At 44.9% G+C, this 27,278-nt stretch overlaps 1 protein-coding gene across 2 annotated transcripts in view; it reads left to right on the forward strand.

Annotated features, from left to right (window-relative positions):
- Window positions 1-27,278, forward strand: part of KDM2A (lysine demethylase 2A) — a 227,548-nt gene that overhangs the window by 61,839 nt on the left and 138,431 nt on the right. For both annotated transcript variants that reach the window (XM_082266749.1, XM_082266750.1), the window contains exons 6-8: window positions 4,382-4,560; window positions 17,233-17,339; window positions 21,690-21,783. In XM_082266749.1, coding sequence (XP_082122875.1) covers window positions 4,382-4,560; window positions 17,233-17,339; window positions 21,690-21,783 — 380 coding nt within the window. The remainder of the gene's footprint in view (window positions 1-4,381; window positions 4,561-17,232; window positions 17,340-21,689; window positions 21,784-27,278) is intronic.

Genomic DNA, 27,278 nt, shown 5'->3' on the forward strand with positions numbered 1-27,278 from the left:
AACTGAATGGGCCAAGCTTTTGCGCCAGGGCCTGGGGGGTAAGCAGGTCCCGCTGCTTATGTTGATTTAGCTGACAAGATGGTCCATGGGCTTCAGTTTATTTGTGATGCAGTCCAAACTTTCTGTCTCAGCGGTGGTGATTAGGCACATGCTGTCTGTGGCTTAAGAATTGGTCCGCAGACCAAGCCTCTAAGAAAGCTCTCATTGATCTGCCCTTTCAAGGTGGTCGCTTGTTTGGGGCTACCCTGTGTGATATCAATAAGGATATCGGGGGGGGGGGGGGTACCTTCCTGCCACAGTCAAGGAAAGGGATGGAGCCTTGCCGCAGATGGGGGCCCTCCTTCTCAGCCCATAGAAAATTATTTTGTGCTTCTGGGATGGAGAATAAGGGAAATGGACCTTTTAAATCATCCCCGGGAGGTTCCAAGCAACCTTGATCTGGTAAACCTAGAGCTAGCTTTCCCCGGACTAGCAGACAAGACTCTTTCAGCATGAAGTTCTGCCCTCACCCATTATTAGGGTGGGGGGACATCTTCGCTGGTTTACGGCCCTTGTGGACTTCTTTGGTGAGCGTCAAGGAGATCCGCAAAATGTTTCTTTTGGGGGTACCCAGAAGGGGGGACAAAGCTTGTCCTTCTTAGGTCCCGAGTCTCCTTGTGCAGATTTAATTCCTGCAAAGGTTCAGGTGATGTCTGAACTACCTAAGGTCCCCCCTATCCCTGTCCAGGGAATTGATTTACCTAGGTCTGATTCGAATTCTGACTAGGGTGGTCCTTCCTCTTCACAAACTTCAGGGATCACAGGCCATGATTCACCGGCTGCTGTCACGCAGATAGTTCTCTCTCCCATTTTGCATACAGGTTCTGAGTCTGGTGGTATCCACCTTCAAGTCAGTTCTGTTTGCACATACTTACATGCAGCTTCTTTAGCAGGTTTGGTTCCACAGGAGGATACCAAGGTTCGTGACGAGGTCACAGGGTCCTCTGACAGATGCCTCGGGCGTGCAAGGGCCACAGTAAGGCCAGTATCATCATCAGCTAAGGCTTCTTCCGCAGTTCCTGTGAGGAATGAACAGCGAGGATCTTCCAATCATCATGGTGGATGTAAACGTCCCTTGGGGCCTACCTCTCAGACACCAGTTGTCCCAAGGCCTGATCTACCATCCTGCTTTACAGTCGCTGGTTTTAATGGCTTAGCTGTTGAAAGCCTGGTACTGAGCGATAGAGGTCGGTCTGGATCAGTGATCCCTACTATGGGGAAGACGAGGAAGTCCTCTTCCAGAAAGATATACCATCGTACCTGGAGAGTGTACATTTCTTGGTGTTAGTCGATTGGCGCTCATCCTCGATCCTTTTCTGTAGCCCGGATCTTAACCTTTCTTCAACCAGGCATTGATCAGAAGTTGGCCTTGAGTACCATCAAGGGCCAAGTGTCTGTCTTGGCAATCTTCTTTCAGCAACCCCTAGCCACGCACTTCATTCAGGGGGTTCGACGTGGCTTCACCTGTACATGCCGCCATGAGATTTAAAATTAGGGGTTTTTCGGTTCTCCATAAACCTCCATTTGAGAATATTCGGGAGATTCCCTTGCCTACGTTATCCCAGAAGGTGACATTCTTGGTGGCTATTACCTCGGCCCGCAAGGTATCAGAATTGGCGGCATTATCCTGTTGCAGTCCCTATTTAGTGGTTCATAGGGATAAAGTGGTTCTTCGTCCCTATCCATCATTCTTGCCCAAAGTTGTCTGACTTCCATTTGAATGAGGACATTTTGTTGCCTTCCTTTTGTCCCAAGCCGGCTCATCCAAAGTAATTTGCTTTGCGTGTCTTGGATGTGGTTCCTGCGATTCGGATGTATCTGGCAGCTACTGAGTCTTTTTGGAGGTCAGACTTGCTTTTTGTGGTTACGGACGGACCAAGAAAAGGGCTGCCCGCTTCTTCGGCTGCCTTCTCCAGATGGATCAGACAGACATTTTGTTAAAGGTCAGGTTCCACCTTTCCCTTTCTTGGCACGTTCTACTTGGACGCTGAGTGCTTTTTGGGCCTTCCGTCATCAGGCTTCAATATCGCAAAGTGTGCAAGGTGGCCACTTTGGTCGTCTGTGCATACCTTCACAAAATCCTTTAAGGTAGATACTTTGGCATCTGCGGATGCTTCTTTTGGCCACAAAGTTTTGCAGGCTGCTGTTTAAGAGGGGCTGTTCCCGCCTAAAGGGGTGTTTTTTTTTTTTTCTTTTCTTTAAACCCTTATTTTTTTTAGACGGGGCTCCTGTGACCCGGTTAAGGCTCATGTGTCCTTCCTGGCTAAGGGCTCTTGGTTTAGCCTTGGGTTATTTTCCCCACCCCTTATTTTCCTATTGGCACTGCTTTTGGACATCCCACTAGTTATGATTTATGGAGCTCTGTGTCCATGAACAAAAGAGAAAATGGGATTTTTGTTTTTACCGTAAAATCGACGGACACAGCACCCACCCCTAGCATAGCCAGGTGTTTTTTGTTCTGCTTAGTCTTACTCCTGGAGGAGGCAATATATCCCACTAATTATGATTTATGGAGCGCTGTGTCCGTCGATTAACTCGGAGAAATTAATTTTATGGTAAGTACAAAAATCCCATTATTTGAACCACTTCCTGGCCAGCCAATTTTTAAATGATGGCTAAGCGGAACATTTATCATTCCGGGTAGAAGTCCTATGACGTCCTCCCAAAACAGGCTTCAGGGGCCGGGCTGCTGTGCAATCTGTCATTGTAGTGTAGCTCATTCATTGTACACAATTGTGTGTTGCTAGCTTTGATTGGTTACAGTAATCACATGATAGAGAAACAGCCATTCACAACCCATCTGTACCATGTGATTAACTGTGGCCAATCACAACAATATACACTGAATGAATCAGTAAATGTATTCCGTAAAAATGCTTGCTTAGAACAGTGAAATTCACTGGTATAAGCTGTCGTAATGTGTAAAAAAAAAAAAAAACCTGATCACTTCCCTAGAGTAATACAGTGTTTCCATGGTAACACTGTATTGCTTTGGTCACAGTGTGTAAAAAAAAATTGAAAACGAAAGCTTTTACATTTATTTCTTTTTCTTTTTTTTTTCTGTTACATACTGTCCCTGATCATCTCCACACCAGTTATATGATGACGCTGTACTGCACTGGTGACCATATGTTTAAAAAAAAAAAAAGAAGAAAAAGAAAAGAATTGTGACAAAAAAATGACAACGTAAAAACTCAGCATGCCTCTTACAAAATACCTTGGACTGTATACTTTCCAAAAAGTGGTCATTTGGGGATACTTGTGCTGTCTTGGTGTTTTTGGGCCTCAAGAAATGATAGACCGTCCGCACATCAGGACTGATCAATTATATATATATATATATATATATATATATATATATATATATATATATATATATATATATATATGTGTATGTATATGTGTGTTACTAGCCTTTTTCAACCAGGGTGCCTTCTGGTTTCCTCAGGAGTCCCTTGGGAAAATGCCTAAAAACTTACCAAAGTTGTATAGAATCCAGTAGGTAGATCGAGTCTGCTTTTTAGGTACACCAAGCCACAGGTTTTCGTTTTGTACGGTTACAACCCTCTAGCCACCGGCATCCTAACAACCAATGACATCGTCAGTTGATGAGGAGGAAGTCGGGGTCTTGCACAGCATCCAAGTTTGTCCTCCCCTGCCCCCCTCCATCAGCACTGGGGTCACATTAGCTGTAGGGAGAAGAGAAATGCTGGTATACTAGTCAGTACCAGTGTGAAAAAATGCATTTGCTTTGGGAGAATAAATCCCCTACGTGTGTGGATGTTGCTGCGTTATGTAGAACTATTAATTTTATTTATTACATTTTAGAATGGGGTGCTTTGGGATTGTGCAGAATTTTAAAGGATGCCTTGACTGAAAAAAGGTTGGGAAACACTGATGTATACCATAGTTTGTGGACACTATAACTTTCCTACAGACTAAATAAAACACACTGATGTGGGTTATTTTCACCAAATAAATGTAGCAGAATACAGTTTGGCTTAGATTTATGAAGAAAGACTATTTCGTTGCAAAATTTTTTAACTGAAAAGAAGAAAAGGCGTTTTTTTCAAAATTTTTGGTATTTTTTAGTTTATTTAACAAAAAATAGAAAAACCCAGTGGTGAATAAATACCACTAAATGAAAGCTCTATATTTTTGAAAAAAAAGATACAAATTTTATATTTGTACAAAAAAAGTGTGACAGCACTGAAAGCTGAAAATTGGCCTGGGCAGGAAGGGGGTAAAAGTGTCCGGTATTGTATTAGTTAACAGAGCAAAAGGGATCAAATAAGAGAAATTTATTACTAGAGTTTACATACACTTTAAACTTCTCTTTCAGGGGGCAAGCGTATTGTAGATGTGATGGATGTTGGCACCCAAAAAGGAATAGAGATGACAATGGCACAATGGGCAAAATATTATGAAACCCCAGATGAAGAAAGAGAAAAGTTATATAATGTAATCAGTCTGGAGTTCAGCCACACCAAGCTGGAGAATCTGGTGCAAAGACCTACAACGGTGAGCTCGTCATTATTGGTTGCTTTCTATACCACTTTGGCCTCTCTTCAACCTGCTACTAATTTTGTGTTTTGTGGCTTTAGGGCAGGGGTGTCCAAACTATGGCCCTCCAGCTGTTCAGGAACTATTCCCATGAGGCATTGTAAATCTCTGACATTCACAGACCTAACTATGCATGATGGGAATTGTAGTTTCTGAACAGCTGGAAGGCCATAGCTGCTTTAGGGCAATACTGACACCATTCTTTTTCCCCAGGACTCTATTAGGACATATTGATTACATGACCTGTTAGGTGGTTAAAAAGGTTTTAGCAAATTTGAATTGAGGCCCATTTATAGGCTAATTCTGACTTTCCCACAGGCAATGGGGGAAAGGAAATCACTGGTCTGGCTTAGACACTTCCACTTAAGTCCATTATCCCTGCAGTACATATTCTTTGTCACAAGATGTCCTCAGTCTTCATTGTCAAATGATGCCCAGTGTCACTCAACCCAGAAGACTGAGGACAGACTGTGAGCACAGTGTCCTGACCTTATAGTGCAGTGATGACAAACCTTGGAACTACATTTCCCATGATGCTCATGCACTCTGTAGTGTAGTTGAGCATCATGGGAAATGTAGTTCCAAAACATCTGGGGTGCCAAGGTTCACCATCACTGTTATAGAGGATAAGGACCAAGTGTATCATGTGACCAGCCAGAAAAGGAAGTTAAAAAAAAAAAAAAAAAACCTACTGGGGAAATGGAGAAGGGGTTTTTATGGAGTTGGACCTAAATTTAGTGTAAATGGTAACTTCTAGTTTAAAAGGCATTTAGTTTAAAATCAAAATATTCCGCTCTTGTTTAATCTGGACAACTTTGATTGGTACAGGGAGCTAAAGTTTACAAATTTAATATAAATCCTTTCTGTGAAGTAAAGCTGGCCATAGAGAAGTCCAATATTTTTTCGTTCAGCCAGTGGGTTGAAGGCAAAAAAAAAGACCTGATTTTCCCATCCATACACTCTAGGTGGATGTGGGAATCCTCCCCGCTATGTCTTTTTGAATTCTGATCTGCGGAGAGAATACATTGATCAGCACTGCAGTGTGTAGCCTGCAGGGCTGATCGAGCGGAAATTTTCAAGAGGACAGTTGTAGAGCAACTTCTGTTCAACAGTGCTCATACGTGGATTGAATTTCGATCCATGTTTGGCCAGCTTTACCCTGCTTTACTCACTGAGATCGCAAGTGTTTTGTCTGGATGTTTAGGTTGCAGTCTTGATCAGTAATGTACACAATGGGCGGTCTCATTGCACCAAACGAATTAGCAGGTCTCCTTTGGAGACTTCTAGATCAAGTTGTCGTTGCTCTTTTAGCAGAACTGTTTTGGGGGATTTTGCTCCACCCTGTTCGACTCAAAAGGGTCATTCACCCCAGCCTGAAAGTCTGTCTTCATTCAAGCCCAGAAATTTTGCATAGAATTCACCAAATCTGTTGTCGCCTCCCTTCACCAGGGAGACATTCTGTGGACATCAAGAACGCTTACCTACATGTCTCTATCTTCCCAGCGTATCAACATTTCCTATGTTTTGCAGCACTCCACAGAAACTGCTCTCCTAAAACCTAGAAACGAGTTACTAACAGCTAAAATTTAATGTTCGCTTTTCCACACTCTTCGCAATACACTAGCCGAAATATCGGGCAAACTCCTTTTCGAAAACGAAAAATCACCCAATCGTGCCATCATGTAATGACTGAATTTTGAATGATAAATTGTTCAATGGACATAATTGAATCCGTTTTTCGTTCATTTTGTCACAAACAGGTCGGCCGAGTAACACCTTTTAATTTATCGTTCGTTTAGCGTTCGGTCGGTGGATTTTCAAAACTGTTCCTTAGATTTTTCGGCTCTAAAAAGTTAAAAACTATTTTCTGTTTGTGCCCATTAACTGGACGAAAAACAAACGATCGGACCAAATGATCTTTCGGCTAGTGTATGGCCAGCATTACTCTTGGACCTCTCCACTGCCTTTTGATACAGTTGACCATCCCCTCCTCCTCAAAAAATTTAATTTGCTATGTCTCCGTGGCTGCTCTTTCTGTTGGTTCGAATCTTACCTATCTCACCGCACCTTCAGTGTCACTTACAACTTCACTTCCTCCTCTCCAACTCCTTTTACCGTAAGGCTCGGTTTCCACTAGTGCGGCTACGAAGTCGTGCTACTTCTAGCACGACTTCGTAGCGAAAGTAAACTGCGGCTTCAGTGAGACTTGTCCCTCATATATAGAGGGAAGTCGCACTGAAGACGGCTCAAAAGTAGTACACGATCTACTTTTGAAGTCGCCGCAACTGAAGCCGCGGCAGTGGAAACGGGCCCCATTGAAAACAATGGCTTTTGACTTGCTGTGCGACTTGACGTGTGTCAAGTCGCACTAGTGGAAACCGAGCCTAAGGGTCTCCCGGGGTTCTGTCCTTGGACCTCCTACTATTCTCGTTCTACACCTCCTCCCTTGGTCAGCTGACTACTACCATTTCTATTCTGATGACACCCAAATCTTTCTCTCTACCCCTCAGCTCATCCCATCAGTCTCCTCACGCATCACCCATTTATTAATAGACATATTAGCCTGGATGTCACACCACTTCCTCAAACTGAATCTATCTAAAACTGAGCTCATAATATTTTCTCCCCCACGTACCCCTTCCCTTGACTTCTCTGCCAGGATCAATGGCTCAACTATCAGTCTTTCCACACATGCCAGTGTGCTAGGGGTAACCCTGGACTCTGAACTGTCCTTTCAGGCCCACATCTAATCCCTGTTCAAATTATGCCGCCTTAACTTCCGCAACATCTCTAAAATATGCCCTTTTTTAACCAATGACCCCACCAAGCTTCTAATTCACTCCCTGGTTATCTCTCGCCTCGACTACTGCAACTCCCCCCTCATTGGATTACCTTAACATAGTCTAACCCCCCTTCAGTGCATAATGAATGCTGCTGCAAGACTCATCCACCTTAACAACCGTTCAGTGTCCTCCACCCCTCTCTGCCAATCCCTTCACTGGCTTCCACTCACCCGACGAATAAAATTTAAGTACTAACAATAGTTTACATTCACCATTCTGCCCCCAGCTACATCACTAACCTGATCTCAAAAAATCAACCAAACCACTCTTTTTGGTCCTCCCAAGACCTCCTGCTTTCGAGCTCCCTTGTCACCTCCTCCCATGCTCACCTCCAGGATTTCTCCAGAGCTTTTCCCATCCTTTGGAATTCCCTACCCCAATCTGTCCGACTGTCTCCTAATCTATCCATCCTTAGACGATCCCTGAAAACCCTTCTCTTTAACCACTTTACCACCAGAGGATTTTGCTGTCTTACGTCCGGGCCACTTTTTGCGATTCGGCACTGTGCGACTTTAACTGACAATTGCGCGGACGTGCGACGCCGTACCCAAACAAAGTTTACGTCCTTTTTTTCCCACAAACAGAGCTTTCTTTTGGTGGTATTTGATCACCTGTGCGGTTTTTACTTTTTGTGCTATAAACAAAAAAACAGCGTAAATTTTGAAAAAACAACAATATTTTTCACATTTTTTTTTTTTTATATGGAATTCCCCCCCAAAAAAAATGTAAAAATCAAAATTTTTTAAAATTTTTGGCCAACATGTTTTCTGCTATATATGTTTGGTAAAAAAAAAAACACAATAAGCGTATTTTGATTGGTTTGCGCAAAAGTTATTGTGTTTACTAACAAAGGGAAAGATTTCTGTCATTTTTTTTATTTTTTTTATTTTTTTTTTTTTTTTTTTTTGCGGAACTGCGACATTGCGGCGGACAGATCAGACCCTTGACTGACATTTTTGACACTTTTGGGGGTACCAGTGACATTACTACAGTAATCAGTGCTATAAATATGCACTGTTACTGTAAAAATGACACTGGCAGGGAAGGGGTTAATTTTATTGGAGAGGGAGGGGTTAATGTATGCCTGGTGCTTACTGACGTGTGTGGGGGGAGGTGACTGAGTGACACAGGCACAGATCGCAGGTTCAGCTATGCTGAACCCTGCAATCTGACCCTGTCTGTCACTTAGGAGATCCGCCCGCTTTGTTTACACAAGCAGGCGGATCTCCAGACTCGATTCCCCGACGATCGGGGAAGAGCAGCGGCGATCGTCGTCGCTCCTCCCCTGGCCCGACTCCCGCTGTGACTGAATACAGCGGGAGCGAGCCTCCGGCGGCGCGCGCGCACCGCCCACAAAGGTTCTACGTCGCTGGACGGGAACGAGCCACTTTGCCGCAGTACGGTCAACGTGACCGGTCGGCAAGTGGTTAAAGAAGCCTATCCGGCTTCTAACTAATACACTGTTTCACTTTCTGCATCAGCTCATCCCACAGGTATTAATTTTGTATCAATTGACCCTCCCTCTTAGATTGTAAGCTGTAATGAGCAGGGCCCTCTGATTCCTCTTGTACCTAATTGTATTGTAACTGTACTGTCTGCCTTCCTTTTGTTAAGCGCTGCGTAAACTGTTGTTATATAAATCCTGATTAATAATAATAATTGTTTTGTTGTGGGGCCCTTACACTACCAGTCCATGACCCTTGCCCTTCAGCCACTTGTCTGCACTTTAGGTGTTCACCAAAGTGTTAGCCCCAGTATTAGCCCTGTTGCACTCTGTAGCATTCCCATTGTAGAGTACTACCTTCTTTTAAGGGAACAGTCGGTTTGGGCTGTGTCAGACAAACATGGCTATGACTGTCCAAAAATTTATAGTGGTTAGGCTGGATGCTGAACCTTTAGAAATCGTCCCAGGAATCAACACCTCATTTGGAGTATCTTGGTCTAGGTCTGGACACAGTTTTGGTCAACATGTTTCTTCCAAAGGAGAAACTTCTGACACTAGCCTCAGATTCAAACTCTGCAGTCCGGGAGTGACTCCAGTCTCCCTTTTTGTGTGAGAATTTATATTGATGGTAATGGGGAGAACCAATGCGCTACCCTAGGAAAATGATGAATAAAAGTGAATGTGCAGAGTCAGGTGCTGTCAAAGGTGAAAAAGCAGCCAATCCTAATCTGTGTCCCCACCGTGTAATACAATACGTAAAAGAAAAAAATCGGCGCTAATTCAAGGTACAGATGGAAAACTATAACTGAAAAGTAATGACAAAGTATAATATCTGAAATAAATATGATATCAAGTGAAGTGAGGACAAGAAAGGTGATGATCAATCAAAACTGGTAATCTTCACAAATGAATATAAATAATGCAGAGAAATAGCACAGATGTGGTGTATAAACGTGCACGTGCTAAACCAAAGTAGCTAAGTGCAAAAGTGCAGATAAGGATATGGAAACAACAAGCATTGAAGTGCAAATCCGCAGGAAATTGCTGATAAAAAATGCTCAGGCAGGCGGAAATCGTGGCAACATCGCACAGCGTTTGGGGTGCTATTGCAAATCACGGGCAACGCACATGCGTCCCACGATTTGCAATGATTTCCCGGATCACGGGCGGAATCGCGGCGATTCTGCCCGCGATCAATACGCTGACATGTGAATGCAGCTAACAAGTGGACCGTGCAAAAGTGGTGATTCCAATAGGTACTGACTTTTTGATGTGAATTCACAAATAAACAAGTGACTTCTGTGATTCTTAAAATGTGTTGCCTGTAGAAATGGCGTGTCACTCCAGTGAGCTAAAATGGACAATAATTGCAATGGCCGCTCACCTCCATGCACACTCAAAAGAGCGTCTTGTGATGATAATCACTAGGATCTGATAGCGGTCTCTCTTTCCAGGAATGGATGGTTGGATACACTGACTGGAAAACCTCTTTCCTCTCTCATCAATGGAAGACAGCTCACACACAATAGGTAGTAAGGATCGCTAATATGCCACCAGTAATGCAGATCTTATGGGCGTGCCTCGCTCAGATGGCGGGGGGGGGGGGGGGGCAACATAAAAAGGATTTCATAGTGCAGTAAGCCAGAAAACCATTTATTCAAAAATAAAAGCACTTAGTTAAGTAAAAACAAATGAGTAGACCGCCGATGCAGTGATCTCCGATACTTCCGGTTACGGCCGTGAACCGGAAGTGACGTCACCCGGCTCCTCCCGACGCATTGCGTCACTAACACGTGACTTTTTCAAGGGAAACATTTTCCTTGAAAAAGTCACGTGTTAGGGAGTTTACATGCATATTTGCAGAGAAGTGTTTTCAGGCAAAAAAAAAAAAAAAAAATCTGAATTGCGTTTTTTTAGAGGAGCTTTTAGGGCAGAAAAAACGATTGATGCACATAAACACGGCATTTGGGAGTATTCAGCGTTTTCAAGTGTGCATTGTTTTATAGTGGAAAATGAGCAGAAGGGAATGTTTTGGGGGAAAAAAAAACCCCACTTATAAAAGCAAATGCTCATAAACTCTTGTGCAATAAGAGCCACTATGAGCATTTTGTTTATGCTGCTTTTTCTGCCAGAGGTTCTGGCATTTTTACTGCCTTCTCATTTCTCATACAGCTGCATCTCTGCCCACCACTTCCCTCTGCTGTCCATTCACAGAAGCCTTTGTATTTTCTGAATGGGTTCACAAAGTGCGCTGTGATTGGTCAGGAGGAGGGAAGGGGCTATGCTCCCAGTGCTCAGTAAAGAAAAAAAAAAAATTGTAAATTAAAGAGACATTTCTGAAGTAGCATTACCCTAGTAATCCAGAACATTTTAGAAAGTGGCTGAATTCCTGGAATTCAACTTTTAAAATGCACATTTTAGGCTTGAAGATTAGTTTAAACCCAATAACTTTATACATTTTCTGAAAACCGAGGCCATTGAGAATTAAATGGTGGTAGTTGCACATTTTTGTGTCACATATTAGTGCACATGTTTTATCAAATGTATATTTTCCATGAAAAATATTCAAAAGCTAATTTTATTGCAGACAGATGCAACAAAATACTCATTTCATTAAAGTATAAGACGAGGTTGCAAACATGTCAAACCTTAAAATTTGCACGTGCCTGTGAGACAGCGGCTATCTTCGGTACCCAAAGTTGTCCATAGACGATGCTTTAAAAGCTTTTACCGGCCATCAGTTTATAGGCAACTATGAATTCTGGCTCTAGAATTATTACTCTCACTCCAGCTTGCATGTTGATGTATAGAGCAATCGCCATCCTACCCAAGTGCCCCTGACATGTACTTTTTTTAACTTTATGTGATGGTTTCTTGCTGTGACAGGTTTTTTTTTTACTCATAGATCAGGGGTCTGTAATAGCCAGGAGTGTGTGAGAAGCTGATTTGATCAGTGTGTGGCTATCCCTGCCTGACAGAAGTCGATTATTTGATCAACTTCTTTTGAAGAACATTAAAAATTTTTCTCGATTGGCTGCAGGCACTAATCAGTGTATTCTGACAGTGGTGGATCCCACTTTCAGAATATATTTGTCCCGGTGGGGAGAATTCCTCCATATCTCATTTGTGTGAATGGAGCAATCTGTTAGGTTTTTTTTTTTTTAATGGCCAGCCTAAGGCTCCATGTGCACGGGACGTTAGAAAAAACGTGCTGCAAAGCTAGTTCTGACGCCGGGAAAAAGCAGCTGTTAAACGTGCTTTCAGTAGCTTTTTCCATTGGCGTTATTGCACGTTTGGCCACATTGCTTTTAGCAGCGTTTTTTCTGCCTCCATTCAAAATCAGTGGTTCCCTATGGGAGCCTATTGATTTGAATGGAAGTCGCACCGCAAGTCAGATCAGGATGATCCGACTTGCAGCGCGACTTGCGCTGTGAGAATCTGAAGGGGGAACTCCACGCCAAAAATGGGGAAAAAAACGGCGTGGGGGTCCCCCTCAGGTTCCAAACCAGGCCCTTCGGGTCCGGTATGGAATTTGAGGGTAGCCCCACGCCGAAAAAACGGTGTGGGGTCCCCCCCAAAATCCATACCAGACCCTTATCTGAGCATGCAGCCCGATAGGGCAGGAAGGGGGAGGGGACGAGCAAGCGGCCCCACCCCCCCGCTGGACCATACCAGGCTACATGCCCTCAACATGGGGGGGTGTTGGTGCTTTGGGACAGGGAGAGCTCTGCACCCCCCCACCTCAAAGCACCTTGCCCCCATGTTGATGAGGACAAGGGCCTCATCCCCACAACCCTGGCCGGTGGTTGCGGGGGTCTGCGGGCAGGGGGCTCATCGGAATCTGGAAGCCCTCTTTAACAAGGGGGGCCCCCCAGATCCCGGACCCCCTCCCTATGTGAATGGGTATGGGGTACACTGTACCCCTACCCATTCACCCCATAAAAGGCAGTGTATGTAAATAATGACAGGAGACGTTTTGGAAAGTTTATTAAAAATCTTCATCCGGTCTTCTCCTGCTCTGGTCTTCTCCCTCTCTGGTCTTCTCCCTCTCTGGTCTTCTGCTCTTTTGCTGTCCGCTCTTCTGCTGTCCAATCTTCTGCTCTTTTGCCTCCTCTGGTCTTCTTCTTCTTCCTCTGGTCCTCCTCCGATGATGTCTCCTGTGATTATACCGGTCTCTGCAGCTAGTTATATAGCCATTGGGGTTGTGGCCTCCCGGTGACGTCACCGGGAGGCCCCGCCCCCTTATGGCACAGATGACGTCGTCTGTGACATAAGGGGGCGGGGTCTCCCGGTGAGCTGACTTGCTGTGCGACTTCCATTCAAATCAATAGGCTCCCATAGGGAACCATTGATTTTGAATGGAAGAAAAAAAACGTATAACGTGGCTGAATGTATGTTCATCACGTTCGGTCATGTTTGGCTGCGTTTCAAACGCCAGGAAACACACGTTTGAACGCAAATTATTGCGTCCCAAAAAACGTCCCTGAACTCAACTGCCTGCAAATGACTGTAAACGACCCTGTGTACATTAACAGATGAGATAAAATGTAAATGGGTTCAGGGGCTTCTAAAAAAAACGCCCAACTGCTCCTAAAGGGCCATTTACAATGTCCCGTGTACATGGAGCTTAAAGCCTCTTGCTGCTGCTGACATAAACCTTATGTAGGTGGTAGTGAATTGGTTAAGGGCATGGCTGTTGAAGCTTAGGTCTGTCATCGGGCGTGGAAGGCGTACTTCACCTAGTAGCTGCAATATGTGTTTATTTATTTGTAATATTTTTTATTTTAAGACTGTTTTCCTTTTTACCTCTCCATCCTGTCAGTAAAACACTGCCTGTCCTGACAGGGTGACAAATCTAGCTCACTGTACTGTCTGTGGAGGAGCAGCATTATAACCCTAGGACTGAAAGTGTGGTAAGACTACAAAAAAACACTTAATCTCCTTATCTCCATAAAATAGTAGGTAGGAGATGTGTAGTCTGCAGAAAAATTGGGAACCCTTTGACTGATAACTGTGCAGTAGAGGTTGAAACCACAAAGTTACCAGCTCACAAGATATAATGGCAAATATTTTTATGAACACATATAACAAAACCTTTTCCGTGGTAAATTTACCAGACAAAAATGAAGCAGGTAAATGAAGTTCATTGTTCACTTTAAGCACTTATATTTGCAGGACAAACAATATCTTCTGTATACGTTCATAATAAAACTGGTACTAAAGCAAAAGAAAAATGTGTTGTATTTATTACTTCTATATACTTCTATATATTTTAGTTTTTCTTCTTTAGATTTTTAATAATTGTTTCCGATTTGTTATAGAATATTTTGCAGACCTTCTGTCTGAAGTTATTTGTAAAATACTGGGAACCCAGCTGACACAAAGTATTTTTGGCCTGCATTACCATATCAAAAATGGAGAAAGATCTGGGGTTCTTAGTGGAAGATAGACTTTGCAATAGCATGCAATGTCAAGCTGCAGCTGCCAAAGCCGGCAGAATATTAGCATGCATAAGGAATGGGATGTATTCCAGAGATAAATCTATAATCCTTCCACTTTATAAAACTCTGGTCCGACCACATCTGGAGTATTCTGTCCAGTTCTGGTCGTCAGTCCTCAGAAGGGATGTGTTGGAGCTGGAGAGAGTCCAGAGAAGGGCAACTAAACTAATTAGGGGATTATAGGACATTAATTATGAGAGAGGAGACGCTTGAGAGGGGACATGATGGCAATTTATAAATACCTCAACGGTGATCTCCGCATAGAAAAAAAAAATATTCAGTCGCAAGGAATGTATGAGGACACAAAGCCATACAATGCGATTAGAGGAGAAGCGTTTTAACCTCAGGCTACGCAGTGGGTTCTTTACAGTTAGGGCTACAAGACTGTGGAATTCTCTGCCACAAATGGTAGTAACTGCAGGAAGTATGGCTACTTTTAAAAGACTCTTGGACATACATCTCAAGGATCATAACATTCAGGGGTATGGGAAATGATTACGGCCACACACACCTAGGTTGAACTGGATGGACTATTGTCTTTATTCAACCTCAACTATTATGTATATTACCATTGCTCTGTAATTTTTGAATATCCCATACAACACACTGATAGTATAAACACAGCTCCAATATGAGGTAGTGCCGTGAGAAATGAATAACTCCTCTTATAAATGTAACTGCATTCCTTGCTAAGCCAAAAATATAGGAAATAAGGCAATTTTAAAATGTGAACAGTCCTCTCCACCAAAGAGATTCTTCCACATGTTGTGTGCCACTTCACCACATGAAAGGTGATCAGTCCCCAACACTCCTTTGCAATTCTCATTACGATCACATTATTGATGAGCTTAAACACTTTAAAGTTATCCAGGATCTCACATCCACTCTCTATCTCAGCTGATTCCCTTTAGAATTAGAAGGAACTACAAACCCGATTCCAAAAAAGTTGGGACACTGTACAAATTGTGAATAAAAACAGAATGCAATGATGTGGAAGTTTCAAATTTCACAATATTTTATTCAGAATACAACATAGATGACATATCAAATGTTTCAACTGAGAAAATGTATCATTTTAAGGGAAAAATAAGTTGATTTTAAATTTCATGGCATCAACACATCTCAAAAAAGTTGGGACAAGGCCACGTTTACCACTGTGTGGCATCCCCTCTTCTTTATAGAACAGTCTGCAAACGTCTGGGGACTGAGGAGACAAGTTGCTCAAATTTAGGAATAGGAATGTTGTCTAATACAGGCTTCAAGTTGCTCAACTGTCTTAGGTCTTCTTTGCCCCATCTTCTTCTTTATGATGCGCCAAATGTTTTCTATGGGTGAAAGATCTGGACTGCAGCCTGGCCATTTCAGTACCCGGATCCTTCTTCTACGCAGCCATGATGTTGTAATTGATGCAATATGTGGTCTGGCATTGTCATGTTGGAAAATGCAAGGTCTTCCCTGAAAGAGACGACGTCTGGATGGGAGCATATGTTGTTCTAGAACTTGGATATACCTTTCAGCATTGATGGTTCCTTTCCAGATGTGTAAGCTGTCCATACCACACGCACTCATGCAACCCCATACCATCAGAGATGCAGGCTTCTGAACTTAGCGCTGATAACAACTTGGGTTGTCCTTGTCCTCTTTAGTCCGGGTGACATGGCGTCCCAGTTTTCCAAAAAGAACTTCAAATTTTGATTCGTCTGACCACAGAACAGTTTTCCACTTTGCCACAGACCATTTTAAATGAGCCTTGGCCCAGAGAAAATGCCTGCGCTTCTGGATCATGTTTAGATATGGTTTCTTTTTTGGCCTATTGAGTTTTAGATGGCAACGGGGAATGGCACGGTGGATTGTGTTCACCGGCAATGTTTTCTGGAAGTATTCCTGAGCCCATGTTGTGATTTCCATTACAGTAGCATTCCTGTATGTGATGCAGTGCCGTCTAAGGGCCCGAGGATCACGGGCATCCAGTATGGTTTTCCGACCTTGACCCTTACGCACAGAGATTGTTCCAGATTCTCTGAATCTTTGGATGATATTATGCACTGTAGATGATGATAACTCCAAACTCTTTCAAATTTTTCTCTGAGAAACTCCTTTCTGATATTGCTCCACTATTTTTCACCGCAGCATTGAGGGAATTGGTGATCATCTGCCCATCTTGACTTCTGAGAGGCTCTTTTTTTACCAAATCATGTTGCCAATTGACCTAATAATTGCAAATTGGTCCTCCAGCTGTTCCTTATATGTACATTTAACTTTTCCGGCCTCTTATTGCTACCTGTCCCAACTTTTTTGGAATGTGTAGCTCTCATGAAATCCAAAATGAGCCAATATTTGGCATGACATTTCAAAATGTCTCACTTTACACATTTGATATGTTATCTATATTATATTGTGAATAAAATATAAGTTTATGAGATTTGTAAATTAGTCCATTCCTTTTTTACTCACAATTTGTACAGTGTCCCAACTTTTTTGGATTTGGGTTTGTAATTGCGTGATACCATTTATACAAGTATTTCATTTCTTTCATTTCTTATAAAGAATACCACTTACAAAGACAGAGTAAAGATTCCATGCAATGTTACAGTTACAATCTACAACAGCGTCAGCATGCGAGTGAACAGCATCACACCCGAACGTCTGTCTGTGACTAGCGCTACATCACTTCCGGCAGCAGTGGCATTTACAAGTTTTATATTTTTTCCACTTATTTTCGATTTTATAGGTTTTCATGTTTAGATTACAGAGTAAGATTGAGTGTCACATCCTCCTGTGCGCAGTGTGTGGCAATTGTGTTAACTTTTTTCAAGATTGTTTGTTTTTCTCTCTCGCACAGGTGGATCAGATAGACTGGGTGGACAACATTTGGCCAAGGCATTTAAAGGATAGACAGACTGAATCCACCAATGTCATCCAGGAAATGCAATACCCCAAGGTGCAGAAGTGAGTAATGGTTGCATGTCACATTTCATTGTAGTGCATTGTAAGGCATGTTTACATTTTGTCGCACTTGCTGTAATATACCTACCCATGCATGGTCAGTGGAAACCAAAAGATTGGTCCTCTGGGCTCCCTCTAGGGTTGGTCGTATGACCATATCCTAGAGTACTGGCCACATGGTCTCTGTTAAAGGAGAGATTTAGTAATAGGGAAGAGATACTGAATTCCGGTCTCCACAATTTTTATTTTTTTTTTATACTAAGACCACATGGCCGCTGCTTTGACAACCTATGTTTCTATATTATGACACGGGGCAGTAGGAAAAGTAAAACTGAGTTTGCTTTAGACTGTAGATCTGCATTTCAGTCTTTTTAAAACAGACCTAGTATTGGTATTTCCTAATCGTTCATCACCGTTCCCCGCCCAGACATAACCCCTCCTAGCTCAGCTAAGCCCCAGTTTTTAGTAAATGACCTTAGGTGATGGATGTTCCTTTTTCAAGATCTCCATTTGTGGGTCTTGGTCCCCTAATATCTGGTCTATTCTATCATCTCTGATCCATTTAGAGAATTTCTTCACCTGGATTGGTTGCTATGGCCAAAAGGCCAAGGGGGACTGTACCCAGACTTTGCATCCCCGAGCAAGGATTACCTGAAAATGTCACCTGTCAACGCTAGACCTTTTCAGGCAGCAATCTCCGCAGTACTGTGTACCAGATGACCTCTCTAGCATGGTGCTTTACCAGGTCCGGGGCAGTGATATTTTGTTGGAATGTAGGTGGGGCATTGTCTAGTATAGACTAATATATAATCTAAAAAAATTTGGCTTATACCAACACTCTTTTTTTTTTTTTTTTTTTTTTTTTTTTAAAGCTGGGTGGCCATTCCCTATAGGGTACCAACGGCCTACAAATCCTCAGCAATCTATGACCTTGCACAGGCAGAGAGGTGGGGGAATGATAATAGGTTGGGCCCCAAAAGTGTTCAGTCAAGTAGTGTGTGTGTGTGTGTGGGGGGGGGGGGGGGGAGGTGTACTCTACCTGATAATGTGAGGTTAGTTCTGAATCCCTGCCATTTTCTGGTATTCCACTGTCGCAGGGGCACAGTCCTGTTCCTTTTTGTCGAGGGAGGAATTTGCTTAAGCAATTTCTGGTTTTCAAGATCCGTTCTTAGTGGTTCTCAGTGGCTTGGCTCGGCTCTCTCCTTCCCCTCCTGACTTTTTGTGAGAGATGGAGGAGGAGGAAGCTGTCAAGGACCAGGAATTCTCTGTAGATGGATCCTTCCAGGAGGCATCTCAGGGCCTGGAGCTGTTTTAGACTCAGAAGACCAAGTGGGACTTTCTAGTGGACATGGTGTGCACTAACTTAAAGTTGCCAATTCTGGAATCCTTGTTTCCAAAAATCACTGGATTTGGGACCTAGCAGCTGCCAAAACATCCCAATTCTTTTCTTGTTCACTCTCCCTTGTAGAAAGTGATGTATGCAGATCCAGCTGTTGCCTCTGCCATTTCCTACTGGAATAAGGATATCAAGGATACCTACCTACACATCCCAATGGTTTCTGAGATTTGCGGTGAAGGATCTTCATTGACCATTTGTGGAGCTGCATTTTGGCCTGTTCCCAGCATGTTCAGACTCCAAAATGTTCACCTGCTTCTCAGAGAACAATTAGCTCAGAAGCTGACGTCAAATGCTCAGCAGACAGTACAGGTCCTGGAAATGTTTAGTTGCGTGCTGAACCTTTAAAAGTTGGCCTTGATTCTGACATAACACCAGGAGTTCTTAGGCTTCGTCCTAGACATGGCACAGGCAAAGATACTGCTTCTGCAGGAGAAATGGCTGTCTCTTTGATCCTAAGTGGAGTCCCTGAGGTTTTCAGGCATGCATGTATGTGCTGGGAAAGATGGTGCAGGTACCTTCAATTCATGCCTCAATGGTTAGTTTAATTCCAATATCCTGTTGGTATGGGACAAATGTTAGGAATCCTTGCCAACGCACATGACTCCCAATACCAGGTTTGCTATGCAATGCTGGATATCTACACAGGTTCTGCAGGCCCAAAAATTGTTCCTTCTGATTTATCTGGAAGGTCTTGAGGATGGATTCTAGCCTGTCAGGCTGGGGAAGTATTCTGGAGAACCTCCCGTTTCAGGAAATGTGGTTAAGGGGGGAGTTGCTGATCAATATAAGTTTGAGAGATTCGGCTGGTTCTCCTACACTGGTCTGTCTGCTTTCAGGGTGTCTCTGACATAGTGCATACAATTGCACATTAACCATCAAGGAGGGTTAAGAAATTGCGCTGCTCAGGAAGAAGTGGACCTGGTCTTGTCCTTGGCAGAACTTCACATTCCAGATGTGGAAATCTGTCAGGTGCTTTCACTGCCGTCAGCAGCTGAATTATCTAGAGGTGTTAGCAGAGATTTTTTTCTGTGATGGGGAATGCTAGATGTGGGTCTCAAGGCTTCCAGACTCAACAACCTGGACAGGTTTGTGCCCCGAACCAGAGATTCTCAGGTGTTTTGGTAGATGCCTTGGTGACTCCTTGGAATTCCTTTTCGCTGATCTTCTTTTCATTCACCGCTTCCTCCTCACCTGTTGCATGGGATAATGGTGAACTGCTTTACAGGGATTCTGATAGTATCTGTTTGGCAAAGAAGAACGTGGTATGCAGACATTTTGAATCGTTTGGCAGACTGGGTTTTTTCCAGATCAACCAGATTTTCTCTGCCGAAAACCTGCATGGCACTCAATTGTTGCTCAGTGCGATCTTCCATCCAGTATCCGGCTTTGGCATCATGGCTGTTAAAGCCCAAGTCCTGGAGTATAGGAGTGTTTCTGACTCTCTAGTCTCTTCCCTCCTCAAGTCAAGAAAGTCGACCTGCAGGACCATCATAGATGGAAAGTCTTTTCTCCTCATGTGAGATTTGTAATTTTCATCCCTGACAATATGTTGTGGGGTGAATTTTTGCCTTTCTCTAGCCTTGTGTGGCGATGTCTCTGGCTTAATACCATCAAGGGACAAATCTTGGCCTTGGCTGTTCTGCTTCAGTCAGAAATAAGTGGTCATCTAAAATCTGCAGTTGCTGCACTGTCAAAGGACTAACCTCACAAACTTCATCTATGCATCGGAGAATGTATAACAGAGTTAAATATTGAATCTGGGATAAGGGTGAGGTTAGGCAGTTGACAGGGGCACCAATAGTTGGAAGTAGAATTGCCACTGACTCGAAGTAAGGAAAGTAAATATTGGGACAAATATGAATTCTTATAATTGTACAGGCCTATTTAAAAGCTAAAAAGCATAATCATTAACCAAAGCATTTTTTTTGTAAATGAATGGGAAAAAGTTAAAACCCTTTTATAGTCGGTTCATACTAAGGCGACACAACTCCTTACTACTTCGGCATTACCATGCACCACGACTTCGGAGCGACTTGCAGGGACTTCACATAATGGAAGTCTATGCAAGTCGCTCAGAGGTCGCCCCAAAGTAGTACAGGACCCTTTTTCTAAGTCGTAGCGACTTGTGTCACTCCTATTAGAACGGGTCCTGTAGCGGTCAATGGACTGCGAGGGAGCGCGACTTGTCAGGCTGACAAGTCGCCTGACAAGTCGCGCTAGTGTGGACCGGCTCTTAGGGGTTTACTGCTATCTGGGACTCTGGTAAGCAGTTCTTACTTTCTGAGAAAATAAATTTCCAATGGGCAAACAATGAAGAGCTGATAGAGGTTTGAGCATTCCCCTACTTTACAAAAAAGCATTTTACCTTCTATTTGTCTTTCTGTTAGAGATATTTCTCCTCACTTTCTGGTCCATGGTAATCGTCAGGACCTTGACAACAAGTTTATTTTTCATAAATAAAGGGTTAGTGCACCTTTATGGTCCTTCCACAGTACTTCTATTTCACCAAAGATGTTATCAGAGATACAGATTGAGTGATGCCCAACATCACTCAACTTAGAAGACTGAAGATAATAGTGAGAATGCAGGGTGCCATGGACCTGGCCTCCAATGGGATCATCACCAAGGTGCCCTGCGTTTACCATGTATGCATGCAGAGAGTGGTATGGTTGCCAGCAATGCTCTCTGCATCGGCAAGGAGGGCGCGCTGGTGGAAATAGTTGCAAAAATAGAACCAAGTGTATTACTTGACCAGCCAGAGGACAACTGACAAAGGCAAGTATCTTCAAATAAAACATGCCTGGGGAAAGGCAGGAAAGGGTGTTTTACTTTGGGGGGGAACTTGCAGGCCAAAGTTGAATGCGCTTTAACCATCTAGTTATGCAATTCTGGTTCTTTATGAATTTGCATCGTATCATAGCCATATAAATGCCTCCTTTTATCTCTCTTTATAGATACTGCCTTATGAGTGTGCGGGGCTGTTACACTGATTTCCATGTGGACTTTGGTGGCACATCTGTATGGTACCACATTCTCAGAGGAGGCAAGGTAAAGCTACCTAATGCAAATATTTGCACAGTCCTTAAGGAAGAAAGCAGTAGACCTTCACCTATGTCCAGATATTTAGCCTGCAGCCATTTAAAAGGTTGAATCTAATATAGCAGTTTTTTTTTTTAATTTATTTCTTTTTTTTTTTTAATGTATGCTGGCCCAAGCAAACCATTTCCTTTACTGATGTGTTGTGGCCGCTGTCAGTGCTATATAAACTGTATGTAGCCTCAGCTTCACACAGTATACAGAACTGTGTTCTGGGAGCAGTATAGGGACGTCCAGTCCTGTTTTAGCCATTTGCAGGAAGCCTTGTATTTTCTTTACCATACACCACTGGACACAGAGCATTTTTATATCCATGCTGGTAGGTTATGCTGCTACCTTCAGGTGATTGAACACTGGCTAAAAAAATGGCAGTCCCCTTCTAGGCAAGGCTTCAGGTTTTGTAGCAAGCCATGAACCACAAAGAAGAAGGGGCGGAATCTCTGTGTCCCATGTTGTACGCCAAGAAAAGGATTTTACTGGAAAACCAGCCGAAGCCACATTTCTTAATAATGGAAATCGTTTGTTTTAGCCAAAGAGAACTATTATTTATTTATTTCAGGTACTTGTATAGCACCATCAATTTACGCAGCACTTTTCATGTACACTATATTACCAAAAGTATTGGGACGCCTGCCTTTACACGCACATGAACTTTAGTGGCATCCCAGTCTTAGTCTGTAGGGTTCAATATTGAGTTGGCCCACCCTTTGCAGCTATAACAGCCTCAACTCTTTTGGGAAGCCTGTGCACAAGGTTTAGGAGTTTGTCTATGGGAATGTTTGACCATTCTTCCAGAAGCCCATTTGTGAGGTCAGGCACTGATGTGGACGAAAAGGCCTGGCTCGTGGTCTCTGCTCCCCAAACTCGCTCATCCATGCCTTTATGGACCTTGCTTTGTGCACTGGCCCAAATCATTTTGGGGGGGGGGGGGGTTGTTTTTTATGGGTTGGGCTTGGTTCCTCAGTTCCAGTGAAGGAAACTCTTAAGGTGTCAGCATACCAAGACATTTTGGACAATTTCAGGCTCCCATCTTTGTGGGAACAGTTTGAGGGTTGGGCCCTTCCTGCTCCAACATAACTGTGCGCCAGTGCACAAACAAGGTCCATAAAGACATGAATGAGCGAGTTTGGGGTGGAGGAACATAACTGGTCTGCACAGAGTACTGACCTCAAACCTTTAGAACACTTTTGGGAGAAATTGGAGCGGAGACTGCAAGCCAGGCCTTCTCATCCACATCAGTGCCTGACCTCACAAATAAGCTTCTGGAAGAATGATCTAACATTCCTGTGGACAGTCTTCCCAGAAGAGTTGAAGCTGTTATAGCTGCAAACGGTGGACCAACTCCATATTAAACCCTATGGACTAAGACTGGGATGCTATTAAAGTTCATGTGTGCGTAAAGCCTGGTGTCCCAATACTTTAAAAAGCATCACTTTTGGACATTCTCTAAGCCGTCTAGAAATGTGCACTCCGGGCTGAGATCTAGCCATCAAGGCATTTCGATTTCTCTTACGTCCTCCGACAGTCGCCGCCCACTCAAACAGTCTTCACTTATGGGGTATTGACTTCATCTCCACAGGAGTTTCTAGGCATACGACTTGTAAAAGAACAATTCATCTACATAGTCACACCCATGGGGGCTGTCCTAGTCCAATACCCCCCTGCAATAGCCATCCCAATTCAGTTTGTCTTCTGCCTAGCTTCAGGAGTGGATAGGCTCCCTGTGCTGAGGCTACAGTCTCAGCCTTTCTTTTTCTTTTATGATTTATTTTCAAAAGCTGTCATTTTTTCTTTACATTGCTAGCTGTTTATTTTATCAGCACTAGTTAGTGGATCTTCGGATGAAGACGACGACTGCGGAGCCGGGAATCGGACTGACCGTCCCGGTCCTCCAGGACAGAAGGTCAGATGGAATCCCTGCCCGCCATCGAGCGTTTCGCAGGCTATGTGTTCGCCCTGGCCTCGCAAACGACCCATCCTTGTCCATCAGGGATGCAGTCATGTGAGGTGGCTACCGCACTGGACACAGCATAGGCTCGTCCGTGCACTCCTAGTGTCCTGCGTTTTTGGCTGGCGGCACTCCCCTGCCATCTGAGGGTGGGCGGTTTCCCGCTTGATATGAGGCACCCCACGCCATCGGGTACAGGTAAGTAAATTCTGTGTGGGGCCTCTGTCTGGGGTCGGCAGTCCATGTGTGTCTGTGGTGTCCCCTGTGTCTGTGCTTTTTGGGCTCCCTGGTCCCGGTCCCTGCGGGGGTTTTTTATTCTCAGCAGCGCTGTGTGGAGTTTTTGGGGGTCCCTCTCCTAAGGTCACTTTAGGGTGCTTGGGGAGGCAGACATGTGTGGCGACCGCTGCGGGGTTAAAAATCGCCGGTCCGCCATTTTAAATGTGGGCAGCATGTCTGGCTTCACTGTGGGCGCTCATACAGCATGCTATGTAATGTGTATTTTTGCGCCTTGTGACGCCATCTTGTGTGTGGCAAACGATCGTTCCGAGCACATTTTGGCAGCCATCTTGCCAAAGCCTCCCATTAGTTTCCATAGGCATCCATTTTCCCTTGGCCTGCAGCCTAGTTCAGCCTCCAGCGGTGACATCACTTCCTCCTTTCTCACAGGAGTGACCGAAGGAGCTGGTAACACTTTGTGGGGTTCTTTCCTGCTGTCCTTTTTCCTGTCCTGCCTTGTGCAGTCTTCCTGGTCAGTTTTGTCCCTGCGGGGGGGCTTTGTGTGTCACAGTCTTATAGCGATGTGCTGGGGGGGGGGGTCCACAGCGCACTTAAAGGGCCAGCTTAAAAAAAAAAAAAAAAACTTTTCTATTATGGAATCCCAGGACAGCAAATTCCCGCCAGCTTTGGTGGGGGATTCAGGGTGTTCTGAATCCCCCGCCGCCACTAATTTGGCTGCTGTTGTGGCAACTTTGGTGTCAAAAATGGATGTGCTGATGTCAGAACGTGCTGCTAGAAAAAGGCCTAGGATTTCCTTTTCTTCTGATTCTGAATGCGATATGGTTGCTGTAGGTAGCGTGGCCCTTTCGGGGTCTCGCTCTTCTCAGGACGCGCAAGAGTCTGAGGGGGAGGCGGTGGTCGCAGGGGTGGATGACTCCACCCCCCCCCCCCCCCGTTCACCAGAGGAACGCGCAGCTATGGATGAGTTGATCCTAGCAGTTAAGGAAACACTACATTTGGAGGATGAGCCCACCCCTCCGGGCGTTGTGTCCTCTTTTGGTACACACAGGACCCGCAAGACGGCGCAGGTTTTCCCTTGGCCCGCGGAGTTTCACCATAAGGTGAATGAGCTATGACGTAATTTAAAACACACCTTCGTGGTGCCTAAGAAGTTTCAACTTCTCTACCCTTTTGCGGCTACTACGGCTGCGCGCTGGTGTGTGCCTCCTCAAGTGGATCACACGGTGGCCAGGTTGAACAAGGCTACCCTGCTACCCACGGAGGACTCCCCGGTGTTTAGGGATCCTTCTGATAGGAGACTGGAGTCTCTTGCCCATCATGCCTAATATGGTGGCGGGTTCCATGCTCAAGCCTATTTTTGCCTCTGTGATGGTGGCTCAGGCTGTGGCAGATTGGACCAAGGTGCTCAAACGCACCCTCGTGGCTGACTCTGCCCCTTCCACTACAGTGGAAATGGTGGAGCAGATTCATCGTGGGGTTATGTATTTGTGCGATGCGGCTCTGAATGAGGCCCCCTTGGCGATACGCCTGTCCAGTGTCGCTGTGGTTAACCGTCGCTTAATCTGGTTAAAATGCTGGTCGGCTGACCAAAAATCCAGGAAGACGGTGGCTGACATCCCCTATGCGGGGTCTCGCCTTTTTGGGGAATCCTTGGACGAATTGGTTAAAGGAGTCACGGTGGGTAAGAGCACTCTGCTGCCCCAGAATCCTAAGGGCAAGTTTTTCCGCGGTAAGCGGGGCCCATCCTTTAAACCTACTCAAGGGTCCTTTCGTGCCTTCAAAGCGCAGAACAAGGGCAAACCCTTCAAGGGCCAAGGTGGCCAGAAAAAGCCCCGGTTTGGCAAACAAAAATCCGGCCAGGCCGGTGCGGCGGCTCAGTCCGCCTCTGCCTGATGGGGCGCCCTCACCCATTACAGGGGTGGGGGTGTTTGCGCGGTTTCCTCCAACCTTGGCTGCTCCGAATCTCGGACAGGTGGGTTCAGGAAATCATTCGGACAGGGTACAAGATCAAATTTCTTTCACGACCGGCGAACAGATTCTTTCCCTCAAATCTTCTTTTGACCCCAGGGCGGTTACAGGACCTACATCAGGCGGTGCAGGATCTTCTCGTTCAGGGGGTGATTGTCCCGGTGCCTCATCGGGACATGTTTCGGGGTTTCTATTCGAATCTGTTCACTGTGCCCAGAAAGGAGGGCAAAGTGCGTCCGATTCTGGACTTAAAGTGCTGAACCGCCTAGTGCGTATTCGAAAGTTTCGCATGTAATCACTCCGCTCAGTGGTGGCCTCCCTGAATCCGGGAGAGTTCCTGGCCTCCATAGACCTGAAGGATGCGTATCTGCACATCCCCATTTTCGAGGGTCATCAGAGGTACCTTCGATTCGCTATCGTGGAGGATCATTACCAGTTTGTGGCGTTACCTTTCGGTCTCGCTTCGGCTCCAAGGGTCTTTACCAAAGTCTTGGCGCCTGTTCCGGGCCTGTTGCGAGCACAGGGCATTGCGGTCTTGGGATATCTGGACGATCGAGTGCCAGTCAGAGCCTGCTGCGCGATCTGTCCACTACGGTCCAGACGCTTCAGGAGTTCGGTTGGACGATCAACATTCAGAAGTCCACCTTGTCGCCTTCGGTTCATCTCCAGTATCTGGGAATGGTTCTGGACTCTGCTCAAGCAAGGGTGTTCTTGCCGGAGAACAAGCTCCGGACCCTACAGAACGAGGTCAGGGACAACGAATCCTCGTCACTCCGGACCTGTATGCGGTCCCTGGGGTTGATGGTGTCGGCCTTCGAGGCGCTAACGTTTGCACAGTTTCACACGCGGGCTCTCCAAGCGGAGATCCTCGCCAGGTGGGACAGACTACCTCAGTCCTTGGACCTGAGGGTGTCTCTGAGTCACCAGACCAGAATGGATCTATTGTGGTGGCTTCAGTCCCCGGCTGTGTTGGACGGGAAATCCTTCTGGCCATTTCTGTGGACGGTGATCACCACGGATGCCAGCCTGTCCGACTGGGGTGGCGTTCTGGGCAACCTGTCTGCCCAGGGCACTTGGTCGGTGGAGGAATCCTCCCTTCCGATAAACATTTTGGAATTGAGAGCGATCAGGCTGTGCCTGCTCCATTGGTCGGATCGTCTTCAGGGCCGTCCTGTACGAGTGCAGACGAACAATGCCACTGCGGTGGCTTACATCAACCACCAAGGGGGCACCAGGAGTGCCCGGGCGGCCCAGGAAGTGACCAGCATTCTGTCTTGGGCCGAGACTTATGTCC

This window comes from Pelophylax lessonae, assembly GCF_965119305.1.
Source record: "Pelophylax lessonae genome assembly, chromosome: 9".
NCBI lineage: Eukaryota > Metazoa > Chordata > Amphibia > Anura > Ranidae > Pelophylax > Pelophylax lessonae.